The following is a 25,867-nucleotide window of genomic DNA, read 5'->3' on the forward strand; positions in this document are numbered from 1 at the left end:
CGGGCGAGCGAGAGGAAAAAGGCATCGAACCCTAGCCCCAATCCACAGCCCTTATCCGCCGCCACTCCCTCCCACCTCCTCCTCCGCCTTCTGCCCCCTAGGAGCCCCGCCGCCGACTGCTACTCCCCCACCGCCTCGCCTCTTTCTCCTCATCGCCTTCCCATCGCTCGCGCGCAGGCCATCGTGGCCATGCGGTTCGCGGGCGAACCCGGTCTCCACCGCCTGCTCCGGGTTCGCAGGCAAAAGGATGAGCACGGGCGCAGAGACGACGAGGTGGCCGAGCTGTCCATGGCGCCGTCGTTGTTCCCCCGGACTCGGCAGGAGGAGTGTCGGCCACATGGATGGAAGAGGGGGCCAGCCATCCGTGGCGCTGTTGCCGCCATCTAGATCGCTCGCCGGCGTGGATGCATGGGGCGAGGTTGGGGATGTCGTCCCAGCGGTGCTGGTGGAGACATAGACCCGGTGGCCGACCGACGTGTGCAGCGTCGCCTGCAACTGCTTCCATGGCTTCCTCGGCCTCCCTGTCATGTTCGAGATGGAGATGCCTCCCTGCTTCGCCGTCCTCCTCCTCCTCGTCGCAGTGGATGCTGCAGGCCCATCTCCCCAAGCACCCCCACCCTCGCCATGGATGTGAGTGCTCGAGTCTCTTCACCTCTTGTCCTATCGTATTTTCCTCCCCGTGCAATAACAGCGTTACCTGACGGTTAGTACTTGTCTAAAATCTGAATGACTTTGTATGACTGGATGTTTGGATGGATAATTTGGTACTCCCTCTGTAAATTAATATAAGAGCGTTTAGATTACTATTTTAGTATTCTAAACACTCTTATATTAGTTTACGGAGGGAGTAGGTCGTAATCTGAAAATTTCTTGTTTCTGTGCTGGATGCAGTGAGTGGGAGGTCAGTTTGCTCTGAATCCCTGAGAGTTCTGGCCCTGCATCTCTTGCTCAGTTGGCGGGCTGATCTTTGCCGGCGACCGGGTGACATCACCAGAACTGCTGCATCTTCATCCAGTTTGCTTCAGATAACATAGAACAAGGCAAGTAGCTTGCCACAAACAAAGGTCCACACTCTGTTTCAGTCACATGTGTGGCCTTAATTTTCTGAATTTTGGTACAGAAAATGACCACATTGTCAATTCCAGGTGGATCAAGAAAGAACATCACTTGTTGGCTCCCTTGACAGAAATTAAGTAAGTTAGGCCTCAATGCAATGTGGATTTTTTGTATTAGAATCTGATATTTTATCTGCACGTGTAGCACTCAAATTACCTTTTTTATTTGGTTATTGTTTTCACTAAAGTTGTTAATTTGAGTTGCTAAAGTAGATGTTTCTCACAAGTGGCTTAACTTTCTGTGTGTTTCAGTCTATTATATATATTGTGCTGTTATTCATCCCATTGTGGTTTCCTTTCGTTGCCCCAAATGGTTGTCGGTCTTAGAAGAATGCTATATTTTTTCAGAACTGTCATTATTCCTGACATGCTATACTGTAAATTACCTGATGGAGCTTGGTTGCCCTGTCGCCTTCAGAATTTAGTCGTTGCCGGGAATTCAGGAGATGTTAAAGGAGGAAAAAAAATGTTTAAAGTGTGATCAGAAGTCAACTGATAAAGATATCCTACATCTGCGAGACAATGCTTCAAGTTTGATGGTAATTTGCAAATCGTATTCCGTTTGGAACCATTTGAAATAAATTCATTTATCTAGCTTTATGCCTGACAAACTTTTGAACTTTTGAATTCGTTTGTGCTGTCATAAGGTCTTTCTGTTTATGAAAGCTACCAAAAAATTTGTAATTCTTGTTACAACAGTGAAGTCCTGAATCTACTCTTATGACAGAATTTGAAATTCTATGACTTTTATAGGCACCATGATAAGTACCTTATGGTTTGTTGCTTGGAAGAGTACTGCCATGCTGTCATGGTCTTCAAATTGTGGAAGGTGACTTTTGCTTGATCTAGAGTTGACGTCGAGCCTTGCGTTCTGCTGGTAGCAGACAAGGAAGTCGCCCATTGATTGATCTTGACATGGCCATGGCCCTGCATTGTGGACGCTGCAGACACTGCGTTTGGTATGAGACCCGTATCCTCCAACTTATGTTTTGGAAAGCATGTCTTCATCACTATCCGCGCCAATTCTTCTCCCAATCCAGGCCTACAATGTGTTCCTCCTGTTCCATGGTTGTACCCTTTTTGTTGTGCTCAGTTTGAGTGTTTGGCACCCTCTCTTTGCCTCGGATAATAGATGCACTAGCTGCATATGAGGAGATGTGAAGGGCCAGTTCAGGAGCTTCATGGAACTACTGAATTTGAAGGCATACTTTGACCTCTTTCTTTTCCTGGTCCAGCGTTTTTACATCAACATTTGAATCATTTTTTTATAAGTATCTTCAGAATATGGTGATTCCAATTGTCTGATGTACAATTTTGTTTTTATCAGATTTTTAAGGAGGCCGCCATCCTTAGTTGAGGCTGATGAGCAGAGGAATTACATAGTACTGGTGGCAAGCAGTTCACACTCCATGACTCCAACCCAATTCGAGTTCGTCTCCCGTCAGCCCTGCGGCACACTACTGGCAAATAACCCTGCGTCGCTAAATCCCTTTGTTCTTGGTCTGATGAATTCAACATAAAGCCTCAAATAAACCGCCTTGATCCATAATGTTTCATCAAGAAAAATGTTTTTTTCCATGTCTATCGTGCCACACTACTCTTTACCTAGGAGAATCAGCTAGGGTCGTTATGTATCACCTAAAGTGGCACCCTGCAGCAAGCTTGCGTTCACTACATCCAGTTCACAACGATTGTTTATAGGAGCTTTATAGAAGTTCTTCCATTGATCCCTATGTTTGCCAACGGAGTTAGTTGGTGATTCCTACATGAAGAGGATTCAGATGTTGTATATTGTTTCTTCCAGAACAATAAACAGTAACTCTAAGATTAATAGTTCTCTCTAATAATATTTGTAGTATATATCTAATAATTCTCTCTTTGAATATTAATTAAAGGAATGTATGTTGGCATTTAAGTTTTACGAGCTTGCTGATTTCTTCAAATCATTCTAACAGAGTTGATAATCTTAACTTGGTATATTTGTAGTAATGTACGGCGTATTGGAGATATACAGGTTTTTATTGACACAACATACATTTATGGTATTTTGAAAAGGGAACCAGATCTATGTTTTAATGTTTAACATTCGTATGAAATTCTTCTGCAAATGTGACCATGAAATCCATATTTCCTAGGTTCGCTTTTTATAGTATGCATGATCTATCATTTGTTGTCCAGAGACTTCCTACTTATTCATGATTTGATACTATATTTTCAGCTGCATATCAGAGTGCCCTTTCATTGATTTTCATATTTAAAGCAGTGAGTTGTGTAATGGTACAAATATTGTCAGCTAAGTCTATTTCACCAAATTAATAGATTCCAGAATTTTTAGAGATAATATGCATGACACTATATCTACTAAATCAAGATTATGTGGTGCTGCCTTGCTGACCCAAATGTTCAGGGTCTCTTTAAAGGAGAAGCCAGATGGAACAAAATCTGATAAGGTCCTTTGCCTTTCTTTGGGTAATACCAAAGTCACTACTCGGCTACTCACCAACGTCTCACCTTCTTTTGATTCATTGTGTATGATGTTGTGGTTGCAACTAGCACTGAAGAAAATGATGATTTGCTGCCGACTAACATAGTGAAAAACAAGAAGAGGTACACTCAATGAATAGTACTGCTGCATAAGCATGTCCCCTGTAGCTAAACATTTGCATCTTTTTCTCATCATCTTGAAAAATTAGGAACAAGTCGTCGCTGCCTGCTCACCCCCCACAATTGACAGGCAAGAAGGGCGTGAATTAAGTAAGTAACCTCAGGTATACAGATTCTATCTTCTGCTCACCTTTCTAAGAAATTCTTTTGCGTTTGTTTCTCAGCATGTCATTTGGTTGGATCTAACCAGATTTGATTACCATGATTTATCTATCGGCTTGCGTTGGAAAAAATAATTATGGTTTTCCTTCTATTACAGTTCAGTAAACAATTAGAAATGGGCAACATCATGATAGTTAAATGCAACCCTTATGGTTCTATGATATTCGTACGGCTTGGTCCATCAAACATCACTTGTTGACTACTTATTCTTTGCTAGCTTCCTTTTTTATATCTCATATCAAGAAAGGTTATTACTCACCTTATTTATGATGTCATGTTTCTTATCTCATGTTGCATCATTTCAACAGTGTGCCCGTTGTTATTTTTATTGTGTTCCGAATTCCATACAAGTATTGTACTACGGATGGAGTCCTACCGGACTACAGCATGCCAACCGTGCTAGACGTAGCATGACTACAACTCTGTTTCGTGTCCACCAAGAAAAAGAGTTGTTTGCCCCTTTATATAGTACCAGCTAGTCATAGAATAGATGAGAGAGATCTCCACCAGATTAGAGGGTTTGTCCTCTCGTGTAATGTAATACTCCTCCCAATTATAGTGATACGCTTCGTGCGTTTCGTGGTTTTCTCCCGCAAGGGTTTCCACGTAAAAATCTGTGTTTCTTTGTCTCATTTATTTCTTGTTATTATCTAACAAGTGATATACAGAGTCAAGTTTTATATACGAGATTTTTGAGACGAGAGAATTAGGGTTACGGCGTCCTGTGCACCGCCGCCGACGCGACTGGCGATCCGAAGCCAGATCGATTAATCCAACGAGACCGACAGGAAAACAATCTGTGCTGCTGTGTCGCCCTACAAAGTCGTGCGCTATCCACCGAGCAGTCCGATCCGCCTAGCCGCACGTTGCTGCAGCTTCACGCCTCCCGTACAGGATCAAGTCCCGAGGAGGTCCAGTACTACTTTACGTGAGATTACAAGGCTACGTCGCTGCTGCTTTGATTCAAGATCATTAGTACTACTACCAGAGCAATGCTAGACGTACGGGCGTTGTACGGGGGATTTACAGGCTCGTTGATTGTGATTGGTTGGAATATGATTAAGGGGGACGGCCCCACCCTGAAAATCAGGGGCGGAGCAATTAGATTAGGCCACGTTGTCATCCTGTAAAACTTTGTACGATCATCCTGTACGTGTAGTATTATTGCTACTACCAGTACCCACGTGAAGCCAAGTACAGGAGCACTACTTGGATTTGTTACTACTACACATCTCACGTAAAGGCTAGTACAGCTGAGTACTAGAATCAGTTTTTTCTCCTCGATTGCTATATCCACGCGAAGGCTACCAGGTGCTATCTTCGCTCTGCATATTAATTCTGTCAAGAATTTTTTCTACGGGCTTGTACTACTTTGTGAACACAGATTTAATCTACTCATGGCATCCATAAAGTACGATGTTCCGTTGCTGGATCATGACACAAAGTTTACCCTATGACAAGTCGAGATGCGAGCATTGTTGGCGCAAGCCAATTATCAGGATGCACTTAGTTTTTCTTCAAGGTGGAGTTTTGAGGATTATGGCCCGTCGGAATAATGGATGCAATTTGCTGCAGTTATTTGAAGAACACAATTCAGTTATCAAGAAAAGAATGGGTATGAAGGAGGTAATTATTAAGCCTGTTGGTAGCCAGCATATACTCTATTCTCTCCATAGTATTTTGCTGTTATGCATGTGAAGGTTTTGTTTGATATTCATCTTCGTGATGAGAATCAGTTGAGGTGCAAGAAGGAGATTGATTTGTTTCTGCTAGATACTACAACATTTAGCGTTGTTAAGTTTCAAGTGCAATTCAGTTGTCTTTGCTCTTTCAAGAGGGGTCTATTGCAGAGTTGAAACTCCGTTGCATGTTAAGATGGTTCCTCATCCGACAGTTGTTCTACAAGGACAGTTTATGACCATGTCATGGATTTTCATTAACCACTACAAGTCGGCAGTTTTTTGGGTGCACGCGATGCCATCCGTACCATATGCTCTTGCTTGAGTATTGTTTGCCGAGGTTTGTGCTTTCTGTTTTGAAGCACGTTCAGATTCCATGAGATGAGTTCTTCACAATGCGATATGCACCAAGATGTTGCACTATGAGCTATGCGCTCGTTCAGGCACCACAGGAGATATGATGACTTATGTCATTTGATGATTGAGCAGTTTCAGTTTTTTGAGGTCAGTGGCACAGACTCAGACTTTTATTGGGAGACCAAGTTTTGTTAGTCTGCTTTGTTGATAGTTGTGTTGTTTTCTGGACGACCTACTGATTGATTTGCTCAATATGATTTCATGAGAAGTTTATTAGTCCTATGGACGTTTCCAGGCACAAGGTTTACTTGTGATGACTTTAATTGAGGAGTTGATGCTATCTATGATTATTGTAAGGGATTTCGTCTCAAGATGGAGTGTTATTTTTATTGTGTTCCGAATCCCATACAAGTATTGTACTACGGATGGAGTCCTACCGGACTACGGCATGCCAACCGTACTAGACGTAGCATGACTACAACTATGTTTCGTGTCCACCAAGAAAAAGAGTTGTTTGCCCCTTTATATAGTACCAGCTAGTCATAGAATAGATGAGAGAGATCTCCACCAGATTAGCACGTAGAGGGTTTGTCCTCTCGTGTAATGTAATACTCCTCCCAATTATAGTGATACGCCTTCGTGCGTTCCGTGGTTTTCTCCCGCAAGGGTTTCCACGTAAAAATTTGTGTCTCTTTGTCTCATTTATTTCTCGTTATTATCTAACACCCGTGTTCGTGTCTCCTGGCCTGACGTATGTGCGTGTGTGGTTCTTCTGCAGCTCACGGGGAGGATTGTTGTGTCCAACCCGCCACCAATTGGCTAGCCACCAAGTGGAAATAGTCTGTGTGGCGCTCGTAAATAGAGAGCATTCTGGTAGAAAGGTACAGGAAAGAATAGGGAAACTTCTGTCATTTTCTTTGGTCTCTGAAAAATAAATGGTGGTATGGACTGATACATTGCTAAATTACATGATGCAAACTCACTTCTCTTTTTTGATTTTTGGTTTACTTCGTTGTGCTACAATGTCTCTCCTAGGAATGTTCTTCCAATTCTTTGATGTGCACAATCCAGAAAGTGCATGTATCCAGAAACCAAATAGGATTTTTTTTGTGTGTGTTATCTTCTCATAAATCTTGTGCTCATCAAATAAGAATAAGGTTTGGTGGTATTGCTTTTGTCTGCTACCCGGTAGATTTCAGACTTCAAGCTAGCTGCAGTTATTTCAGGTTATATGTGCAAATCCTTGGTGTGACATGATTGGTAACTGACCACGAATACGTTGCAATCTGATATGTCTAATTCTTGATTTATGTGGTACCATGGTCTAAAATTTGGTCCGAAAGATACATGATGTTTTTGTACAAAGTTGAGACAGTTATTTTGGAACAGAGGGAGTTTTAGATTATTTTGTTCCTTTTTAATTTGGTTCTAAACATATAGTTTCGGAGTGATCATTTTGCATCAGCCAAGCTTGCCATTATTATAAATAATTGTTCTATTGTCCTCAATTCACTTTCTCGGTTTTTTAATGCTACAAGCATTATTGTTCCATTTTTTTAGTTATTGATCATGCCATTTTTCTATCTACCTTTGTAGCTGAAAGATTAGTGAGCCTGACTAAATTCTGAACATGTTCCATGTGAGAGAAATAGATGTTGATTTCATCTTGAAATAATCATAGCTGAGGGACGAGGTTAGTAACTGAGGGTCATGTGCAGAGCTGGAGGAAGAAGTTGCGAGGCTTGGAACTCTCCTTCTCAAGGACTTAGGGACAACAGTGAGGACAATGCCTCTTTAGTTGTAATTGTGATACTCCCGATGTGCAAGTAAACACTCTTGTGATACTCCTTATGCTAAAATGTTGGTTGTTGGTACAGAGGTGGTGACATTATTTGGTTCTCTGGTATTGATTTCATGATTTGTAGTTAATACATGATGTAATACAATCTACATTGCATTATATTTCCGGTTACATCTCCTACTTACTCACTACTAACATTCATTCTAATTCGCTTCTTGCGCCATTGGCGCAACCAGGTCATCTAGTATTTCAACAGCCGCCATACCTAGCCTAGCTTGGTTGTGTGCTCCATCGTTGCGGTGAAGTGGGTGTTGTTGACGTGTGTAGGCATGTACTAGATTCACATTTGAAATGTTTTTCATGGTGTATACCTCCACTAACTTGCACAAATCTTCTTTGGTGGTAAAAGTCAATCATTGTGATGTTTTACCACTAATGGGCGCAAAACTCATCAGTAGATGGGTTTAGAGGCGCGTCTCAGTGATACATTATTCCCTAGTAGTGAATAGCATGGTCAACTCTTTGTGCTAGTACACAAATTATGTAATATCTCAAATCAGCGTGAGCTGCATGCTCTACTTTAACAAGTACAAAGCATCTGAGTTGTATCTACTAGTGTGCTGTACGGTGTAATTAACAAGCTTAAACGATGTCCTCCTGAGAGCAAATCAGTCATCTCTCCCAGTTTGTCAGATCTTGGTTTGTGTTGATCTACCTGTAACCTCAATGTCAACGGCAGCCCCAACGGCATCACCATAATAATCCATGTTGATGTAGTACTTATTTTTAGTCTACCCAACACCAATTTATCTTGGTCATGTGCTGATCTACCGGCAACTTTAATTCAATGACAAAATGACAGTACCAAGGCATACACATCACTAATTGAATCCATGTTGATGTACTCTACCCAACACCTTTGTACATAAGATTAACTCCAACAGTAACTCGGAAAATTTCGGCTCCGTTGGCGCGTCAATGCACGCATAGGAGCCAATTAGCGCGGCAGGCGCCGGTTAGCAGAGATGGTGAACAACCACATTTCCAGATCAACAATGTGCAAATAACTTCTGTCTTTGTTCGGCAAATGATGTCATTCCTTTGTTGAAGATGTTCGCTCAAAGTTCCATATTGTGGTTCAAAAAACACGTCAAAGAAAAAACATAGCACACCTTTTCCAAAAATAAGTCTGAACTGGGCTCAAGCTGTATGCGAAAATAACTACTTCCTTATTTTTGGTCAAATGAACAACTGAGGGTGAGGTGTCACAACGATTTGGATCCTTATCGCGCCGGCATCTCTGAGTCATGATTCCGATCTTCATGTGATGCCATCGAAATGTATAGTGTATTGTTGCAAAAAGGAATGTAAATCCTTTGTGAATCATGATTCAGATCAACATGTGATGTCATATGTCAGAAATGTATAGTGTACTTATATCTACATGGGAACATGACAGAAAGACACAATGTGTGCATAGAGTAACTTTACGGTGTATAATCGCTTTTGTTGTTAATAAATACTCCCTCTGTTCCTAAATATTTGTCTTTTTAGAGATTTCAAATGGACTACCACATACGGATGTATATAGACATATTTTATAGTGTAGATTCACTCATTTTGTTTCGTATGTAGTCACTTGTTGAAATCTTTAAAAAGACAAATATTTAGGAACGGAGGAAGTAAGAAGTTGCACCAACCACGCGGGTGATTTTATTACCCCATGCTCCACGGCCGGCTGAGGGCTAAAAAATGGTTATGTGATATTCTTTTTTTATGTGGTGGATGACAGTACTTCACATGCCACAAGGTGATATTATATTTGCGCTTAAAGAAATGGCATCTGACGTGGGAGTGGCCCAAGTAATAGTTTACTTAGCATCTCCTCAAGGGAAGGAAAAAGGTAAATGCTTGCACCTGGTCGACCGGCCGAGTGTTGAGCCGGTCTCACGCGCGCGACGCCTGTACTTCATGGGACCGAGCGCTCTCTTATCCTTTCTCGCATGCGACAACCACCATTTGTCCCCCACCTCTCGTTCCTCTCTCCCTCTCTCAAAACTCATCCAGCAACCCGGTGACCCGCCGTCGAAGCTGTCAGATTCGATTAAGAGGTTCTCCGGTGACGAGCACCGCGTGTTGCAAACCGCAGCGACAGGGTGCAGGGTGCTACCATGGCGGTGACCATGTGTTACAACCGTGGTGGCCGGGTGTCCGTCAAGGCGATGACCGGCTACGACGGAGACCACCAACACCACGGCGACGACGACCAAGGGTGCACCGCATGCTTCAACCACAGTGGCGAGGTGCTACCACGACGGTGACCACGTGCTGCAACCGTGACGGACGGGGGTGCGTGACGGTGGTGACCGAGGTGACCGCGAGCTACAACCAGTGTGGGGGGATGCTGGAACCAGTGAAGGAGAATGCTGCAACGGCGCTCCTACCTGACGATGGCGGCCGGCGAGTGTTGCAACCGAGTTGCAGAAAGCTGGAACCGTGTCCATCGGATGCTGGAACGCAACCATCGAAGCTTTTCCAGTGGTGATCACGCGCTCAACAGGATGCTGCAACCGTAGTGTCTGAATGCTGGAACCGGCGACCAACGATGCTACATCTATCTTGGATGACGGCTACGACCGGCCGCTGCACCGACGTGAATGCTGGAACCGCAGACGCGCTTTGCTACAACCGGCATCGCGTTTTGCTGCAAGGTGGTACACCCGTCCAGCGCGGCAAGTGGCGTCGGCGAACGGAGCCGACGAGCAGCGGTGGCGGGCGGGGCTGCGGTGTTGCAGAGGAGGCGGGGGGAAGGCTGCAGATGGCGACGAGCCGATGCTTTGCGGCTCCTGACGCGAGCGCTGAGAGAGACGACCTGTTTTGTGCGCGGAGGGCAGGGCCAGATGCCATCCAAATCGGACGCATCTTGCGGCTGGAATAGGACCGGCCCAAAACTAGCGCCGGTCCGCCGGCGCGTATCATTGCCCAAGGAAAAAAGCTTGATTTTCCATGACAAGTGAAGTTCAGTTGACCAGCGATCCCTGTCATGTCGCAGAGAAAAAACTGTGAAATCCAGGTGAGAAGGCGTGATCGCCACATCTCTACTATTTTAAAAAGTTGGTTCCGTAGCCTCCTCTCCTTTCCGATTTTTCACTCCCCATGTTGCCCTCCCCTTTAGTTTCATGTTGTTGTTTTGACCCCAACCGATGACGCATAAAATAAAAACTAACATAAATAATAACTTGTGATAACCTAAGCCAAATGGATACTTTTCCATAACCACGTCCTTCTCAACTATTAAAAGGGAGTTCTGAACTAATTGATCATGTCCTTAATGCCCAAACTGCTGAAACTCCGGCGCTTTTGCAAGGTTTGAAGCTTTTTTCAGAGATTGGGTGCACAAAGGTGATAGGAGAATCACATTGTCTTGAACTGATTGAAGCATGCATTGGAAAAACCGAGATTTTGGGTCCTAATGCAGCGATACTTGCGGACTGTTCTCATATTGCTCATGACATTTCTAGAATTTGTTTCAAGCGTTGTCCAAGGGAAGCTAATGAATTGGCACATTTTCCAGCTAGATACTGTTATGATGTTAAGGCTCGTTTTTATTGGGCAGATGTTGCTCCAAGTGTTTTATTATCTCATGTACTCAATGATGTAACACTGCCACAATTTAAATAAAGTGCCATGATGCTATCCTTAAGAAAGGAGTTGGTTTGGTCGCCCTCCCTCCTTACCCTTTTTTTCTCCCCGCGTGACCCTCCCCCTTTGGTTTCTTGTTGGTTTGTTGGGTCACCCCAACCGATGTCACACAAAATAAAAACCAACATAAATAGTATAGAACAGGACCCTTTTTTATACATGTTTAATATTTTTCAAATACATGAAACAGTTTTCGTGTACATCTGAAACATTTTTCTATGCACGTTCAACAGTTTTCTAATATATGATTAACACTTTTTCCAAACATACATTTTGATGTCAATCTTTTCCATACACATTATGTATTTTCCTTATACATCAGGAATATTTTTTTATGTACATATTTTACATTTTCCAAATACATGATTAACACTATAAAAACTTATATTTTTTATGTCTACTTTTTCATACATTTTTAATACATCAGGAACACTTTTTATGTACGCATATTTAATTTTCCAAATACATGATTAAGATTTTTTGGAAACTTCTATTTTTTTTATGTCTACTTTTTTCATACATTTTTGATAACATATATTTTTTATATCTACTTTTACCAACACATTTTAGATTTTTTGCATACATCAGGAATGCTTTTTATATACATGTTTAACAATTTTCAAATATATGATTAATATATTTTTCATATATATGTTTTCATGTCTACTTTTCATACACATTCAAAAAAATTGTATACATTAGAAACATTTTTCGTGCACGGTTAACATTTTTCAAATGCGCGACTAACAATTTTTCATTGTTGTGTATAATGTGATTTTTATAATAAAAATATTTAGAATATTTTAAAATATAAGAAAAGTCAATAATAATAATAATAATAATAATAATAATAATAATAAAGCACAAACGAATGAAAAATGTGAGAAAAATAAAGAAAAAAGCGTTGAAGGACTATGGTCCGTGCTGGGTCGGCCCATTCTTGCGGCTGCTTGACGCGAGACTGCGCTATGTCTTGGGACCTCCTTGTTAGCGAAATCACTAATTGAGGAGTACTCCTTCGAAAGATCACTCCCACCTACCTAGGTGTGATAAGTGACGCTGGATGTGCGCCACTTGTCACAATCTAAGATTTTTTGTTTTTTGTGTAGATCCGTTTATTCAAAATGTTTACCTCTTGAACCATGCGTCTAAATCTTGAACCGTTTTCATTATTGGATCACACACGTCAAGATCTTCAAAACTAGATCCCATGTTGATAGGTTTTTTTAAGAATTCAGAACATGTACTGAATGTTTACAGGAATAGGGCTACAAATGCCTAGAGTCGGCTTCAACGTTGTTTTCCCTTTGGTGAACTTATTTGTGGATTCTTGTGTAAGAAGGCCCCTACCCCTAGTCTAAGATATGCAATTTGTACGGAAAGTGCACGGATAGACCACTATCAATATTTCTAACAACTCTCCTTCGCACGACGAGCACGATGGCAGCAGCATGGAGGGGTAACAAGGACTTGTCCTCGCTGGTTCCACGGCCTCACCAACCACAACTATAGCTACAAGGCAACCAATTTATCTTAAAGTCCGAACGAATGGAGAGATATGGGTAGATTGCAGAATCTTTTTTTTTGTTAATGCCTCGTTGACAGGATCTTGAACTTGAGATCTGTTCCGATTTGATGAAGGGATGCGGGCGATATATTTCAACAGTTGCCCATACCTAGCCTAGCTTGGTTGTGTGGTCCATCGTGGCGGTGAAGTTGGTGTTGTCAAGGCATGTACCAGGTTCACATTTGAGATGTTTTTTATGGTGTATACCTCCACACTAGTAGAAAACAGGGCTTTGGTCCAGGCCTGAAGAGGGCATTAATCCCGGTTCTCCTGCAAACTGAAACCAATGGAAGCATTAGTCCCGGTTCATGAGGCCAGGGGGCGGCTGGGCCTTGGGGGCCAATGGTCCAGGTTCGTCTGACCCCTTTTGTCCCGGTTCCATAAATGAACCGGGACCAATGAGCCTCGCTCCTGACCCACAATCTTTAGTCCCGGTTGGTGTCTGGAACCGGGACTAAATAGAGGCCTATATATACCCCCAGCCCGCGAGCAGAGGAGTGCACTGCTTTTTTTTTTGATAGCCGTGGGACAGCATTGTCGTGCTCTAGCTCACCTCCTATGCACATGAGGTGTTCGATGAAATGCCCGAACCACACTTTATAAGCTTTCTCCTCTCGAAGCTCCTTGTCGAAACTCCTTTTTCCTCAAGATTTGTCTAGGTTTGGCGGTTCATCCTGTCTCATCCCCGTCCTCACCGTCGATCGCCCATGCCGATCTCGTCGTCGGCACCACTGTGGTGATCCTCTTGTTTTTATCTTTTTTCTAAAAGAAAAAAAATTCTTACTTGTATGATTTAGATTGCTACTTGTATAATTTTACTTTTATTATTGTTTGTTATTATATACTGCGATGGTTTTCGTATCCGCCCCCATCGGCCCTCGTCCTCTCTTGGTTCGGTTGTGGTATATACTCTCTTTTATAAATATTTCTTTCATTTAGTGTTTATGACAATTGTGTCGACCAATGTGACATAGATGTTTTATGTAGGAGCTATGTGAACCAGAAATTCCAACTGACCCTCTTGTCAAGAGGTTAAATTTAGTTGAAAAAGGAAACGATTACTTGAAGAAAATTTTGAAAAGAATTGAGGTGGAGAAGATGGCATTGGAGTTGCATGTTGCCGATGTCGTCGATGATCACAAGATCAAGATGGATAAAATGCGCTTGAAGATTAGAAAGATTAAAAAATATGACATTCATACTGAGGCTTGGTATCATTATGCCGTTGGATCAACTGTTGCCTTAGTTGCGATTATGATCGCATATGTTGTTGCATTAAAATATTTTACATAGTTTTAATATATGGTTTAATTAGATGCTCTAGAGAGCTATATGTTGTTCAACAAAAAGTATGTATGAACTTTATGTATTTATTTTTTTCAATAATAACATTTGATCACTATTATACTTTGGTTTAATGTGATAATGAAATCCTTTTGTAACAGATGGGTTTTCGTCTGAAACCCTGATACTTCAAAAGAGATTATCCGTTTTGCACACGAAGTGCATCCACTAATAGGAAAACGGCTATAGATGAAATAGACATGTGGTGCACCATTAGTATATAGCAATGGCGCACCACATACAGGTGCGCCATTAGTAATATTACTAATGGCGCACCTGGTGTGTGGTGCGCCATTATAAGTTTTTGTAAAAAATAATAATAATAAAATTTGTTACTAATGATGCACCGTGGGACAGTGCGCCATTACTAGTTGACATAGTAATGGCGCACCACACCCACCGTGCGCCATTAGTAGTTTTGAAAAAAAGTAAAAAAAAATTGTTAAACTAGTAATGACGCACTGTCCACCGGTGCACTATTACTAAGTTTTTTCAAAAAAAAATTCATTTTTTTTAAACTAGTAGTGGCGCATCACCCCACGGTGCGCCATTACTAACTTGGCCCAACACCGAATGCACCCCTCCCTGGACCGCCTTTTCAGTTTAAAAATAAATAAAAGAAAATGATGGAAATGTCAAAAAAATAAAAGAAAATAAGTTTCCCGTGTAATATGTGGTCTAGTTGTTGGGAAAATTTACAAATATGAATTTCGACTTTATTTGCAAAATCTCTCTGGAAATTTATAAAATGGGCATAACTTTTGCATACGAACTCAGATTAAAAAGATTTTTATATGAAAAATCATCTACTCGAAAAGTTACATCCGAATTTAACCGGGGGAACCCCGTTAAACATTTTCAAAATCCCCAAAAACCTAACAGAAAAAAAGTTATGGGGCTTTCAAGATCTAGAGGCAAAAAAATTCAAACTTACTAGTGGCGCACCGTGGATGTGGTGCGCCACTAGTAACAGAAAAAAAATTGGTTTTGATTTTTTTTTGTAAAGATGAGTTTTCGTCTGAAACCCTGATATTTCGAAAGAGATTGTCCCTTTTGCACACGAAGTGCATCTAGTTTTTGCCGTAACCCTCTCAACTTTTTAGCACATGCTATGTGGGTGAAATGATGATACCATGCCAACTTTAAACCTTTTCAGAGTTCATTTGTAGTGCTTTTCAGTTTCAGGGTCATTTAGCTCAAAAAAATAAGTAAATGCATGAAAAATAGCAAATGAAGTCAGAAAGGGTTGAAAACTGATGATCTGGCTTTGAATGGTGCATTTTGAACACACAAAAAGTCTAGAGTTCAAATAAATTCAAAAATATGAAATTCATTTGTAAAAGATGATTTTTCATTCGAAACCCTGATATTTCGAAAAAGATTATCCATTTTGCACACGAAGTGCATCCTGTTTCTGCCATAACGCTCTCAACTTTTTAGCACATCTATGTGGGTGAAATGATGATATCATGCCAACTTTCAACCTTTTCAAAGTTCATTTGAGGTGATTTTCAATTTCAGGGTCATTTAGCTCCAAAAAAATAGTAAATGCATGAAAAATAGCAAATTAAGTCAAAAAAGGTTGAAAATTGATGATGTGGCTTTGAATGGTGCATTTTGAACACACACAGAATTGGAGTTCAAAAAAATGAAATCCCTTTGTAACAGATTAGTTTTTGTCCGAATCCCTGATACTTCAAAAGAGATTGTCCATTTTGCACATGAACTACATCCAGTTTTTGCCGTAATCCTCTCAACTTTTTAGCACATGCTATATGGGTGAAATGATGATACCATGCCAACTTTCAACATTTTCAGAGTTCATTTATAGTGCTTTTCAATTTCAGGGTCATTTAGCTCAAAGAATGAACTAATAGCAAAAAGAATAAACTAGAAAACTTTTATGGAACTCTGACAGCAAAAAGAATGAACTAAAAATAATCAATTAAAATATTCTGTTATGATCAACTAAAACAAAGCTATATTATTCTTCCATAGCAAAAAGAATCAACTAAAAAACTTTAATAGCAAACTAAAATAATAAAATCTGTTTTTGATAGACATTTAAAATAACCTAAAAATTACCAAATTGAATATAATGATAAAACATAGTAATATTAAATAGCAGGAAAAAGAATCACTAAAAATCTATTTTTGTAGTAAAGTTAGTCAGAAACTAGTGATTCACACAAATTTCAAAAAATTCAAATTTACACTATTCAAATTTGAAAACTAATGACACTAACAGAAAATTTATAATTTTTCTAACCTAAAAGTAAAAAGAATCACTGAAAAACAGTAAGTACAAACAAAATAAAATAAATAAAGCAAAAAACCAAACAAAAAACTGGAATTTTTTTTTAAAAAAATGCCACCTACTGGGCCACCACGGCCTGAATACGACTAGCAACTCAACCAACTTGTTGGGCCAGGATTCAGGCCCGCAACAGGCCCAGTAGGCCCACATGCAGAATCACTTATGGTCATTCATTCCCCCCTTTATGCTCCCACTGATGGTCTTGTTCCCTGTACGTACCCATGTCAAATTAGTTGTTGAACAGGATGGAGACAGCACGAGATCGTTGGTAAATAGCACGTTAATTGGTTAGCTCACCGAAAATAAGCGGGAACGAAGGGAGTTCGAGGGGCCCGTCCGGAGCGGCGACGAGGGCGAGCGCACCGCCCACCTTGAGCAGCTCCAGGATTGGTCCCAGCGAGTGCGCCGCCGGGACTGTGTCGATCACGTAGTCAAGCTTCCTCGCCATAGCCTATGTTGACAGCGTTAAATTGGTTAATTTTGGACTGTATGCATCAGTCACACAAGTGGACTTCGAGGACTGACACACGAGCAATGGCCTTGGGAGTTGATGAGGGGCAATTAGATTAGATTAGGAGGTACCTGCATCTGCTTGTCGTCCGTGCTGATGACGAAGTCGTCGGCCTTGAGGTTCTCCCTGGCCTCCTGCTCCTTGGCCGGCGACGTGCTGATCACCGTGACGTGCAGCCCGAAGGCCTTGCCGAACTTGACGGCGATGTGGCCCAGCCCGCCCAGCCCGACCACCCCGAGCCTCCTGCCAGCGGCGCCCTGCAGCAGCATCCCGTGCTTCTTCATCGGGGTGTACACGGTGATCCCCGCGCACAGCAGCGGCGCCGCCGCGTCCAGCGGCAGGCTGTCGGGGACCCGCACCACGAACCGCTTGTGCGCCACGTACATGCTGGAGTAGCCGCCGTATGTGATGCTGCCGTCCCAGAAGACGCCGTTGTAGGTGAGCCCCAACTTGTCGCAGTAGTTCTCCTGCGAGCTGTCGCACTGCTCGCAGTCCAGGCACGAGCACGCCAGGCACCCCACGCCGACGCGGTCGCCGGGCCTGAACCCGGAGACGTCGGAGCCAACCTTGGTGACCACGCCGGTGATCTCGTGGCCCGGCACCACCGGGTACTGCGTGATGCCCCAGTGGTTCTTGGCGAAGTGGAGGTCCGTGTGGCACATGCCGCAGTAGAGCACCTTGATCGTCACGTCGTCCACGCCGTTCTCCCGACGCTTGAAGTTAAACGGCACCATCTTGCCCGACTCGTCCATGGCCACCCACCCGCTCACCTCCTGCGTGTGCTTCGGGCTCACCTCCATCACAAACTTAGTGCCTCTCTAGCTCTCTTGTGTTTTGTGTGTGTGTGTGACACTGGCTCGGGGAGACTGCTGGTTATTGCGAGTCGTGTCTTAATTTCTCTGCAGCATATCCTGGCCACGGCTACTTATAGAGCCTGACGGCACTGCTCAGTGATAACACTGTTACATAAGGTCGTTTTTTTTTGTTGTGGTAAGGTATTCATTTTTTTTGGATTGCTAGTATTCAGTAGTAGTTTATGGGGGTGGTTTTTTTTCTTTTTTTTTTTGCGGTGACGTTTATGGGGGTGGTTGCACGGCCTGTATTTTACATGTACTCTCTCGGTTCCTAAATATAAGTCTTTGTAGAGATTCCACTAGGTGGACTACATTGAGAGCAAAATGAATGAATCTACACTTAAAATGCATCTATATACATCCGTATGTGATTCATAGTGGAAACTTTACAAAGACTTATATTTAGAAACGGAGGGAGTATATGTACAAGTTGGTGGTTGTTATAGCTTTAATAAGATTCTTGCTGTCTTTGGTGCTGTCTTTGAGTTGTGACTATAGCATCTCCTGGTCACGGTTCCTTATAGATTTTGACGCCCTTTGGTCAGTGAAAGCTTGGTTTTGGAGGCTATCCAGCAGTTTATATGAGTGGTTGTACTTGACCAGTAATATACATTTGTAACGTAAAAATATAGTTAAACGAGTGGTCGAGTTGATGTTTCGCCGATAAGCTTGATAGTTATGATTGCTAAAATAGTACTTCTTCTTTCAATTTTATGTTAGAAGATTCCACGCCAAATTTCATGAAAAACACAGGGCTTATAATAAGTATTTAAGTTCGACTAGTTATCTGGCTATAGAAATTGACAAAGGTCGTTCTACCAGCTCTATGCGCCAGTTCTTTTCATCCGCAAATTCTTCATAATCATATTCTAGAAACTTCCTGCAAAATCAGTCGCTTGATTCTTTCTGAGGGTTGCAGTCTGAGTTTGTGCTATGAGTTGTGTGCTACGTCTACTGGTGGGTAGACCTCTATCGCCGTGTGACCGCCGCTGCTGAAGAAGGTAGAGAGCAATACTCCCCGACAACGTGCACATGGCGGACCGGGAGCCGTGTCGAGGCGTTAGCGGTCGACGTACTGGACGGCGGGAAGGCAGGTCAGTGGCTGGTGGTCGAGGTCGAGGTGTGGACATCTCGGGAGGTGGGTCGGGAGATCTTGTGTGAGTGGTCAGAATCATGGATTTTGGGCGATTTTGAGAAACATTGTAATTCTGGCTTGAGTCTCAGGGATTCGGAGGGGGTGGGGGGCGGATCAAGTTCTTTTGTACTATTGATTCCCAAGAATCGTGGCTCTATATAGGGATTGCCAGGTCCATATTAATCCTTGTCGATATATGGTTGCTAAGCATTCATGATTCATCTTATGTTTTTTTTTCTAAAAAGAGGGTTTGCCCCAGCCTCTGCATCAGAACGATGCATACGGCCATATTATTAATAAGCATGATTTATCTTATGTTGATGGTTAGCAAGTTTGTGGAACAAATGCATGCATATCTCTACTCCTAATGTCTCAGTCCGTAGGTCGTTCGTTCGTTTCGTTCGCTTCCACCCTTCCACCGATCGATACATGCCCCCACCACGCGATCTCCCTCCCACCGATTTTCTTCCTCCCTCCAAAAACCAAGACCGGTTTTAATTCCATGCGCAGGAAAACCAAACCAACGCTTCCATTCTTTCATCGATCATACCTTTCCATATAACACACCAATCATTCCATCCTTTTCTTCCATATACGGCAACAATCAAATCATATCGATTATTTCCATCACAAAAAGCTTCCATAAACAACAACAACAATCTAATCATATCGAATATTTCGCTCTTTACGTACACAACAAATATTGATCGATTATCTCTACTCCATTAAGAGTCCCACCCTACGTGGTTGGTTTCCTTTGGTACACCCACCACCGATGGAAGGTCCTTCTCATTCCTGTTCTAAACTTTGCTTACAAAAATCTTAATTTTCCTTGCCTAAGCCCACACATTGCCAGACCACAAAACTGTCTACGATCTCCTTTGGTCTCATCCTGATCGTGACCTTCTCTTCAGATTGATTTCTTCCTCGACCTCACGGCGGCCAGGACTAGCCCGTGGGCATCGCAGCCTGGCATGTGAGGAACAATGCGGCCTGGGTGCGCCTCGGAAATACCAGACCGACACTCGACGTCCCCCCTCGACGTCGACCTCTCCCTGCTCCTCTTCTCCGCAGCCGAGAAGGTCGTGGCCTGCGATAGAGCATCCGGCTATAGTGAGGTTGGCGGCGGCCGAATTGTCACCATGGGCAAAGAGGTAGGTGGCTGGATCCCGAGATGGAGGCAGGGACATGGTTGAGCGGTAGCAAGGGCAGCTTCTTAAACATGATCTGATCTACAATCACAAGGCAACGCAATCGATCCATGTTTCAATGAGCTCCTGCTCAACTATGAAAACCATGTTTGTTTGTGCTTGCTTGCTGATGTGTGTGTGTCGCTACGTCCCTCACGTCCTCCCGCAAGGCACCAGCAGCCGGTCGGTGTGCTCTCCGGGATGCTGCAGTCGAAGGGGTGAGCAGGAGCTATGGATGCTAGCAAACAAGGTTGTGCAGACGGCAATGCATGTGAGGGCTCGCATCCTCATCCCCATCCCAATTTCTGACTAAAAAACTATAGATTAGATTATATGACATGCATTATTTGCTTACCTTTGTAGCTGGCATGCACGTACACTGATACACCATCGTTTTCTGATAATTAACCATATTTTTTGAGTGATCCAGTTCTTTTTTTGTGTGCGGAAATAAAGCTTTCATTACTCAATCACCGGGGTATTACAATCATCGGATGCTATTCCCAGGACCTCCGGAGGCCCTGCTCCAAGCCAGGTCATCGTTCTACCAGAAGACATAGCATAGTTCGCCAGCCAGGCACTCGCTTTATTTTGAGAAATACTACCAAAGGAGATACAAGAATTACAGCTACCAATCAGCTGCTTAATTTCAGACACCAAGTGGGCGCATATTTTTTGAGTGATCCAGTTCAAACTTATATCATACTACTAATTACTAGCTTATATTGATAGCATGCAGACTATTGGACATACTTTTCATACCATTACCATCAGACTGTATTCTGAATCATCTATTATCGTTGTGATTTTGTAATTATCCTGAAACAAAATACTGTACTGTACAAAATCACAAACAGAGATTCTATTTTTGCGAGGTGCTATATGTTTTCTTTTCACAAACAGTGCTTTCATTGGTCCGTTATTATACATTTTTCTTTCCAGCAACGGGAGTATAGTACTCTAATCACAAACTATCACCTACTATGCTAAAATTTCTGTTCTCATATTTCGCAAAAAAAAGAAGTATATATACTTATGATGTCGTTGGATTTTGCAAGTGTTGGGAGTAATAAATGAACCAGTAGTTCATATCAGACTGTGGAATGGATTTTTTCTTAATATGAATTATCCTCCCATATAAAAAATTCTATTTGGAGCAAACTTATCTTTAATGTAGACGTATATCAACAATTAATCAAGTCCCATCATATTGCATGTTTATTGTGCGGAATGTGTGTCCCAATCTTGACAGAAGCTATAAAGAGATTATCTTGAAGATTGATGGCATAGAGGATGAGATATTGCCCCGAATTCTTATTTCTTGTCACAAACTTAGTACTCCCTATGATCAATATTACTTGTCGCTCAAATAGACGTATCTAAATGTATTACAGTGCTAAAATACATCCGTTAGAGTGACAAGTAATACATCCGTTTGAGCGATAAGTAATTGGATCAGAGGGAGTCCATTTTCATTATCGTTATTCAGAACATCTATAAGCCATTAATATTCTAAGGGGATGTACAACCGGAGAAGATTATCATAGTTGAATAAGAAACTCAGCAGTGTCATCGTGCAAGTTGGAGGCGGGGGGAAATGAGATAAAAGCCTGGTGGGAGGAAGAAAGTCGAGTGTCGCGTGGTGGCTGGGACGAGGGAGTGGGGTAGAAAGACGATGAGGAGATGCGTTTACCTATCAGATCAAAACCATGAGATATCATCCCATGCGAATAGCCTTTGACTCCGTATCATGTGAAATTTCTTTGTATATATATTTTGTTAGTCCGTGGCAACGCACGGACACTTAGCTAGTTATACTGAACGTTAATCAATGCACACATGCATACGCACGGCTACCATGTCCACGAAAACACACTGGCCATCCCATTTTGGCATAGACTTGATCCGGGCATCCGGCCAACTGGACTAGGTTTTCTACGCACCTGTTGGACCTGTAGCTACTGTGCTGTTGTATATAAAATACAACGATTTGGATCCTTATCTGGCCGGCATCTGCAGTTCATGATTCCTGCATGTGACGCAATCCGTCAGATGTAGATATTGGAGTATATCCACATGGCATCATGACAGAGGCGGAGCGTTCACACAAAAGAAATGACAGAGGCACATCATGCATCGTATTCATACACCTACAATGGTTGAGTAGTATTCCCTCTATAAACTAATATAAAAGCGTTTAGATCACTAAAAGTCAATGATCTAAACGCTCTTATATTAGTTTACAGAGAGAGTATTATGGTGTGTACTCCTTTTACTTTCTTATTTAAAGAGCTTGCACCAACCACGCGGGAGATTTTTTTTAACGCCATGCTCAACGGCCAGTAGGTTGCAAGGCCGGACTGCTATGGCTGGGCTCTGGTCCAGACGAGATTGTAATCCTTAAACTTTTTAAGTAATACAAGTGTTATTTCGTAAAAAAAAACGCCATGCTCAACAGCCAGTTCGAGGGCTACAGAATGATCATCGCATGGTCCGTGTAAAACTTTATGTGGACTAGTCCACAGGTAGTTGAGTTTTTCTTTTACTCCAAAAAAAGGTAGTTGAGTTTTTTTTTCTACTAGAAAAAAGGTAGTTAAGTTTTTCCTGTGCTCCTCAAGAGAAAAGACAGACATGGAGCTGCATGATGTAGTATGCATTGTGTTCGGAGTCAAGAAAAAGTAGAATGAGGAAAGCGCGAGAGATGGATACGACAGCGGAAGGCAAACACTACTCATTCTTTTCCTAAAATGTAAGAAGAATAAATTCAGTTTGCGCTAAAACAAACTATTGTAAGTAGTTTTCTTAGGTTATAAACTATAGCAAGTACGTATGATCAAGTTGACTAGTGAAATTCCCTCAAAAAAATACTAGTGAAATTATAAGAAATTGCCATCTTCAGGAAACAACATGGCTCTCCGGGAGATTATTATGTGGTCTAATGACTAATATCCAATAAAACTACTCCCAGTAACATCTTGTATTATAGGGTGGAGAGAGTAGAATGTGTTCTCGTTCTTTTAACACACAGAATGCGTTCTTATGTTTTAGAATGTGTTCTTATGTTTTTTTTAGGGAAGAATGCGTTCTTATGTGGTCTTCAAAATATGCACTGTGAGCGCTTTCAAATGGGCCAGCCCAACTTGGTGGGTATGCACTGTGGGTCACGATAACTATTGGTTCTTGAGACTCGCACGCAATGCGGCTTTTAGCGAGAAAATGCGCACCTACCAGTGGCAGCCATGGGCCGGTTGATTTTGTGGCTTTCACTGTGTGGTTCTCCACCGGTTTTTGAAAGGATTCTAGAACTTTCCTAAACAGTTGTTTTCATTTCTCTATTTGACTTCTTCTGTTTTATGTTTCATTTTCTTTTCGGGTTTTAATTTTTTTATTTCATTTTCCTTTTTCCTTTTTTTCGAATCCATAATTTTTTAGTTCACGAAATTTTCTAAAAATCATGAAAAACATTCAAATTCATGAAATTTTCAAATATGCAAACATTTTTAAAAATCAAATTTTTGTAGAAATTAGTGAGAGTTGTTTAATTAAACGTTTTTCTTAAATTTGTGATCAATTTTCAGACTCATCAGCATTTATTGAAATTCATGAACTTTTACCAAACTCACAAACAGTTTTTGAAATTCATGAATATTTTAAGCTATATGGCCCATGTATTTTCAGTCTGCGGGTTTTGTTTCTATTTATAGGTATTGAGCAGTAGTGGGTTGAGGGCTTTTCCTATTGACGGCCACTGCATTAAATAGGATCACAAAAACACATGGGTAAAGGACTGGGCCGGCCCATCAGTGATGCCCACTGGGGACCTTTATTTTATTTTAAGAACTTTTATGAGGAGTACCCTAAGAAGACATGATCCGGTAGGAGGATCACTTGCATGAAGGTGTCCTGAGAGGCCATATCACGCGTGTGTCACACCCGCAACGATAACGTTACAGGGGCAAAAAAATATTTGAAGGCGACTTTATAGGACATCAGATTTTGAAACTAGATGTGTCAGAAAAGTCGCTAGAAAACCGCTCACAATGGGAAACCCAATAGCACATTGCGAGTTGTGACAAAGCAGAATTGGTTTGTCCAGCATAGCGACGGGTGCTTATTTAACGACAATTTGTCGCTACAAGTGACGAATATGAAATTCCTACAAGAGGAGTATGATGGTGATTTGGGCAGCTACTATAGGCCGCTAAGAGCACCTCTCATCTTTACTCAAACCCCAATAAACTATTCTTTTATCTTAAATCCATCTAACGCATTTCAAGATGTGTATAACTCCCAAAAGTTTTTCAAGGTGGCCCAAAAGATGACCTCCCATCCAGATTTTTAGCTTGATAGGCTGCCTTATAGTGGATGTGGACTAGGAGCACTCGGCGGCGACGCACTCCGAAATCACTGTCGATCGTCTGCCTTCTTGGGATGTGTGCCATTGTTGCAGAAATGAATTGTAATGTCTGAATACTAGACCAATGCATATAGCATAGCAATGTGCGCATGTCCGGCGGCATTTAATAAAGTGCGCCTGGTACACCAGAGTACAGAAACAGTGGTTGTCGAATTAACTCGGCTGCGGGAGCGCTTTACGTTTCCCCACTAGCCCATGTCCAAGTAGTAGCAACTAAACGAATAAAGGGCGCACTGTTCTTCTTCCCAAACAAAACAAACCAAATCTAGCTAAGAGGAAGAGGGAAGCCAGTTCTACGAGCTTGTACCACTAGTAGAAAACGGGCCATTTATCCTGGTTCATGAGGCCTATTTGCCTCCGTTGCTGAACCGAGACTAAAGGGTCGGTACTAAAGCCCAATACCTTTAGTCCCGGTTCGCCCAGAAACCGGGACAGATGGGGCTCCACGTGGCCGCTGCGGCTTGCCCAGACAGGAGGGTCTTTTGTTCCGGTTGGTGCCATCTGTTGGGAACGTAGTAATTTAAAAAAAAAATCCTATGCACACGCAAGATCATGGTGATGCATAGCAACGAGAGGGGAGAGTCTGTCCACGGACCCTCGTAGACCGTAAGCGGAAGCGTTAGCACAACGCGGTTGATGTAGTCGTACGTCTTCACGATCCGACCGATCAAGTACCGAACGCACGGCACCTCCGAGTTCAGCACACGTTCAGCTCGATGACGTCCCTCGAACTCCGATCCAGCCGAGCTTCGAGGGAGAGTTCCGTCAGCACGATGGTGTGGCGACGATGATGATGTTCTACAGGCGCAGGGCTTCGCCTAAGCACCGCTATGATATTATCGAGGTGGAATATGGTGGAGGGGGGCAACGCACACGGCTAATAGATCTCAAGGATCAATTGTTGTGTCTCAAGGGGGTGCCTCTCTCCCCGTATATAAAGGAGTGCAGGAGGGGGAGGGGCCCGGCCACCCTTGGCGCGCCCCGTGAGGAGTCCTACTCACACCGGGAGTAGGACTCCCCCCCTTCCTTGTTGGAGTAGGAGAGGAGAGGGA

At 42.4% G+C, this 25,867-nt stretch overlaps 1 protein-coding gene across 1 annotated transcript; it reads right to left on the reverse strand.

Moving 5' to 3' along the window:
* Positions 1 to 16,864: 16,864 nt before the first annotated feature.
* LOC119360432 (probable cinnamyl alcohol dehydrogenase 6) lies at positions 16,865 to 18,019 on the reverse strand. The gene is made up of 3 exons (XM_037626074.1): positions 17,291 to 18,019; positions 17,006 to 17,159; positions 16,865 to 16,917 (listed from the first exon to the last, which is right to left on the reverse strand). The coding sequence occupies exons 1-3, from the start codon at positions 18,017 to 18,019 to the stop codon at positions 16,865 to 16,867; spliced, it is 936 nt and encodes a 311-aa protein (XP_037481971.1).
* Positions 18,020 to 25,867: the final 7,848 nt, after the last annotated feature.

This window comes from Triticum dicoccoides, chromosome 2B, assembly GCF_002162155.2.
Source record: "Triticum dicoccoides isolate Atlit2015 ecotype Zavitan chromosome 2B, WEW_v2.0, whole genome shotgun sequence".
Taxonomy (NCBI): domain Eukaryota; kingdom Viridiplantae; phylum Streptophyta; class Magnoliopsida; order Poales; family Poaceae; genus Triticum; species Triticum dicoccoides.

Bases quoted from the DNA above. Each gene is read 5' to 3' on its own strand.
- LOC119360432 (XM_037626074.1), bottom strand. From the start codon at position 18,019: ATGGAGGTGAGCCCGAAGCACACGCAGGAGGTGAGCGGGTGGGTGGCC. The intron at 17,160-17,290 runs GTACCTCCTAAT...CTGTCAACATAG, and splicing joins CGGACGACAAGCAGATGCAG to GCTATGGCGAGGAAGCTTGA. The intron at 16,918-17,005 runs GTGAGCTAACCA...GGGTACGTACAG, and splicing joins TTCGTTCCCGCTTATTTTCG to GGAACAAGACCATCAGTGGG.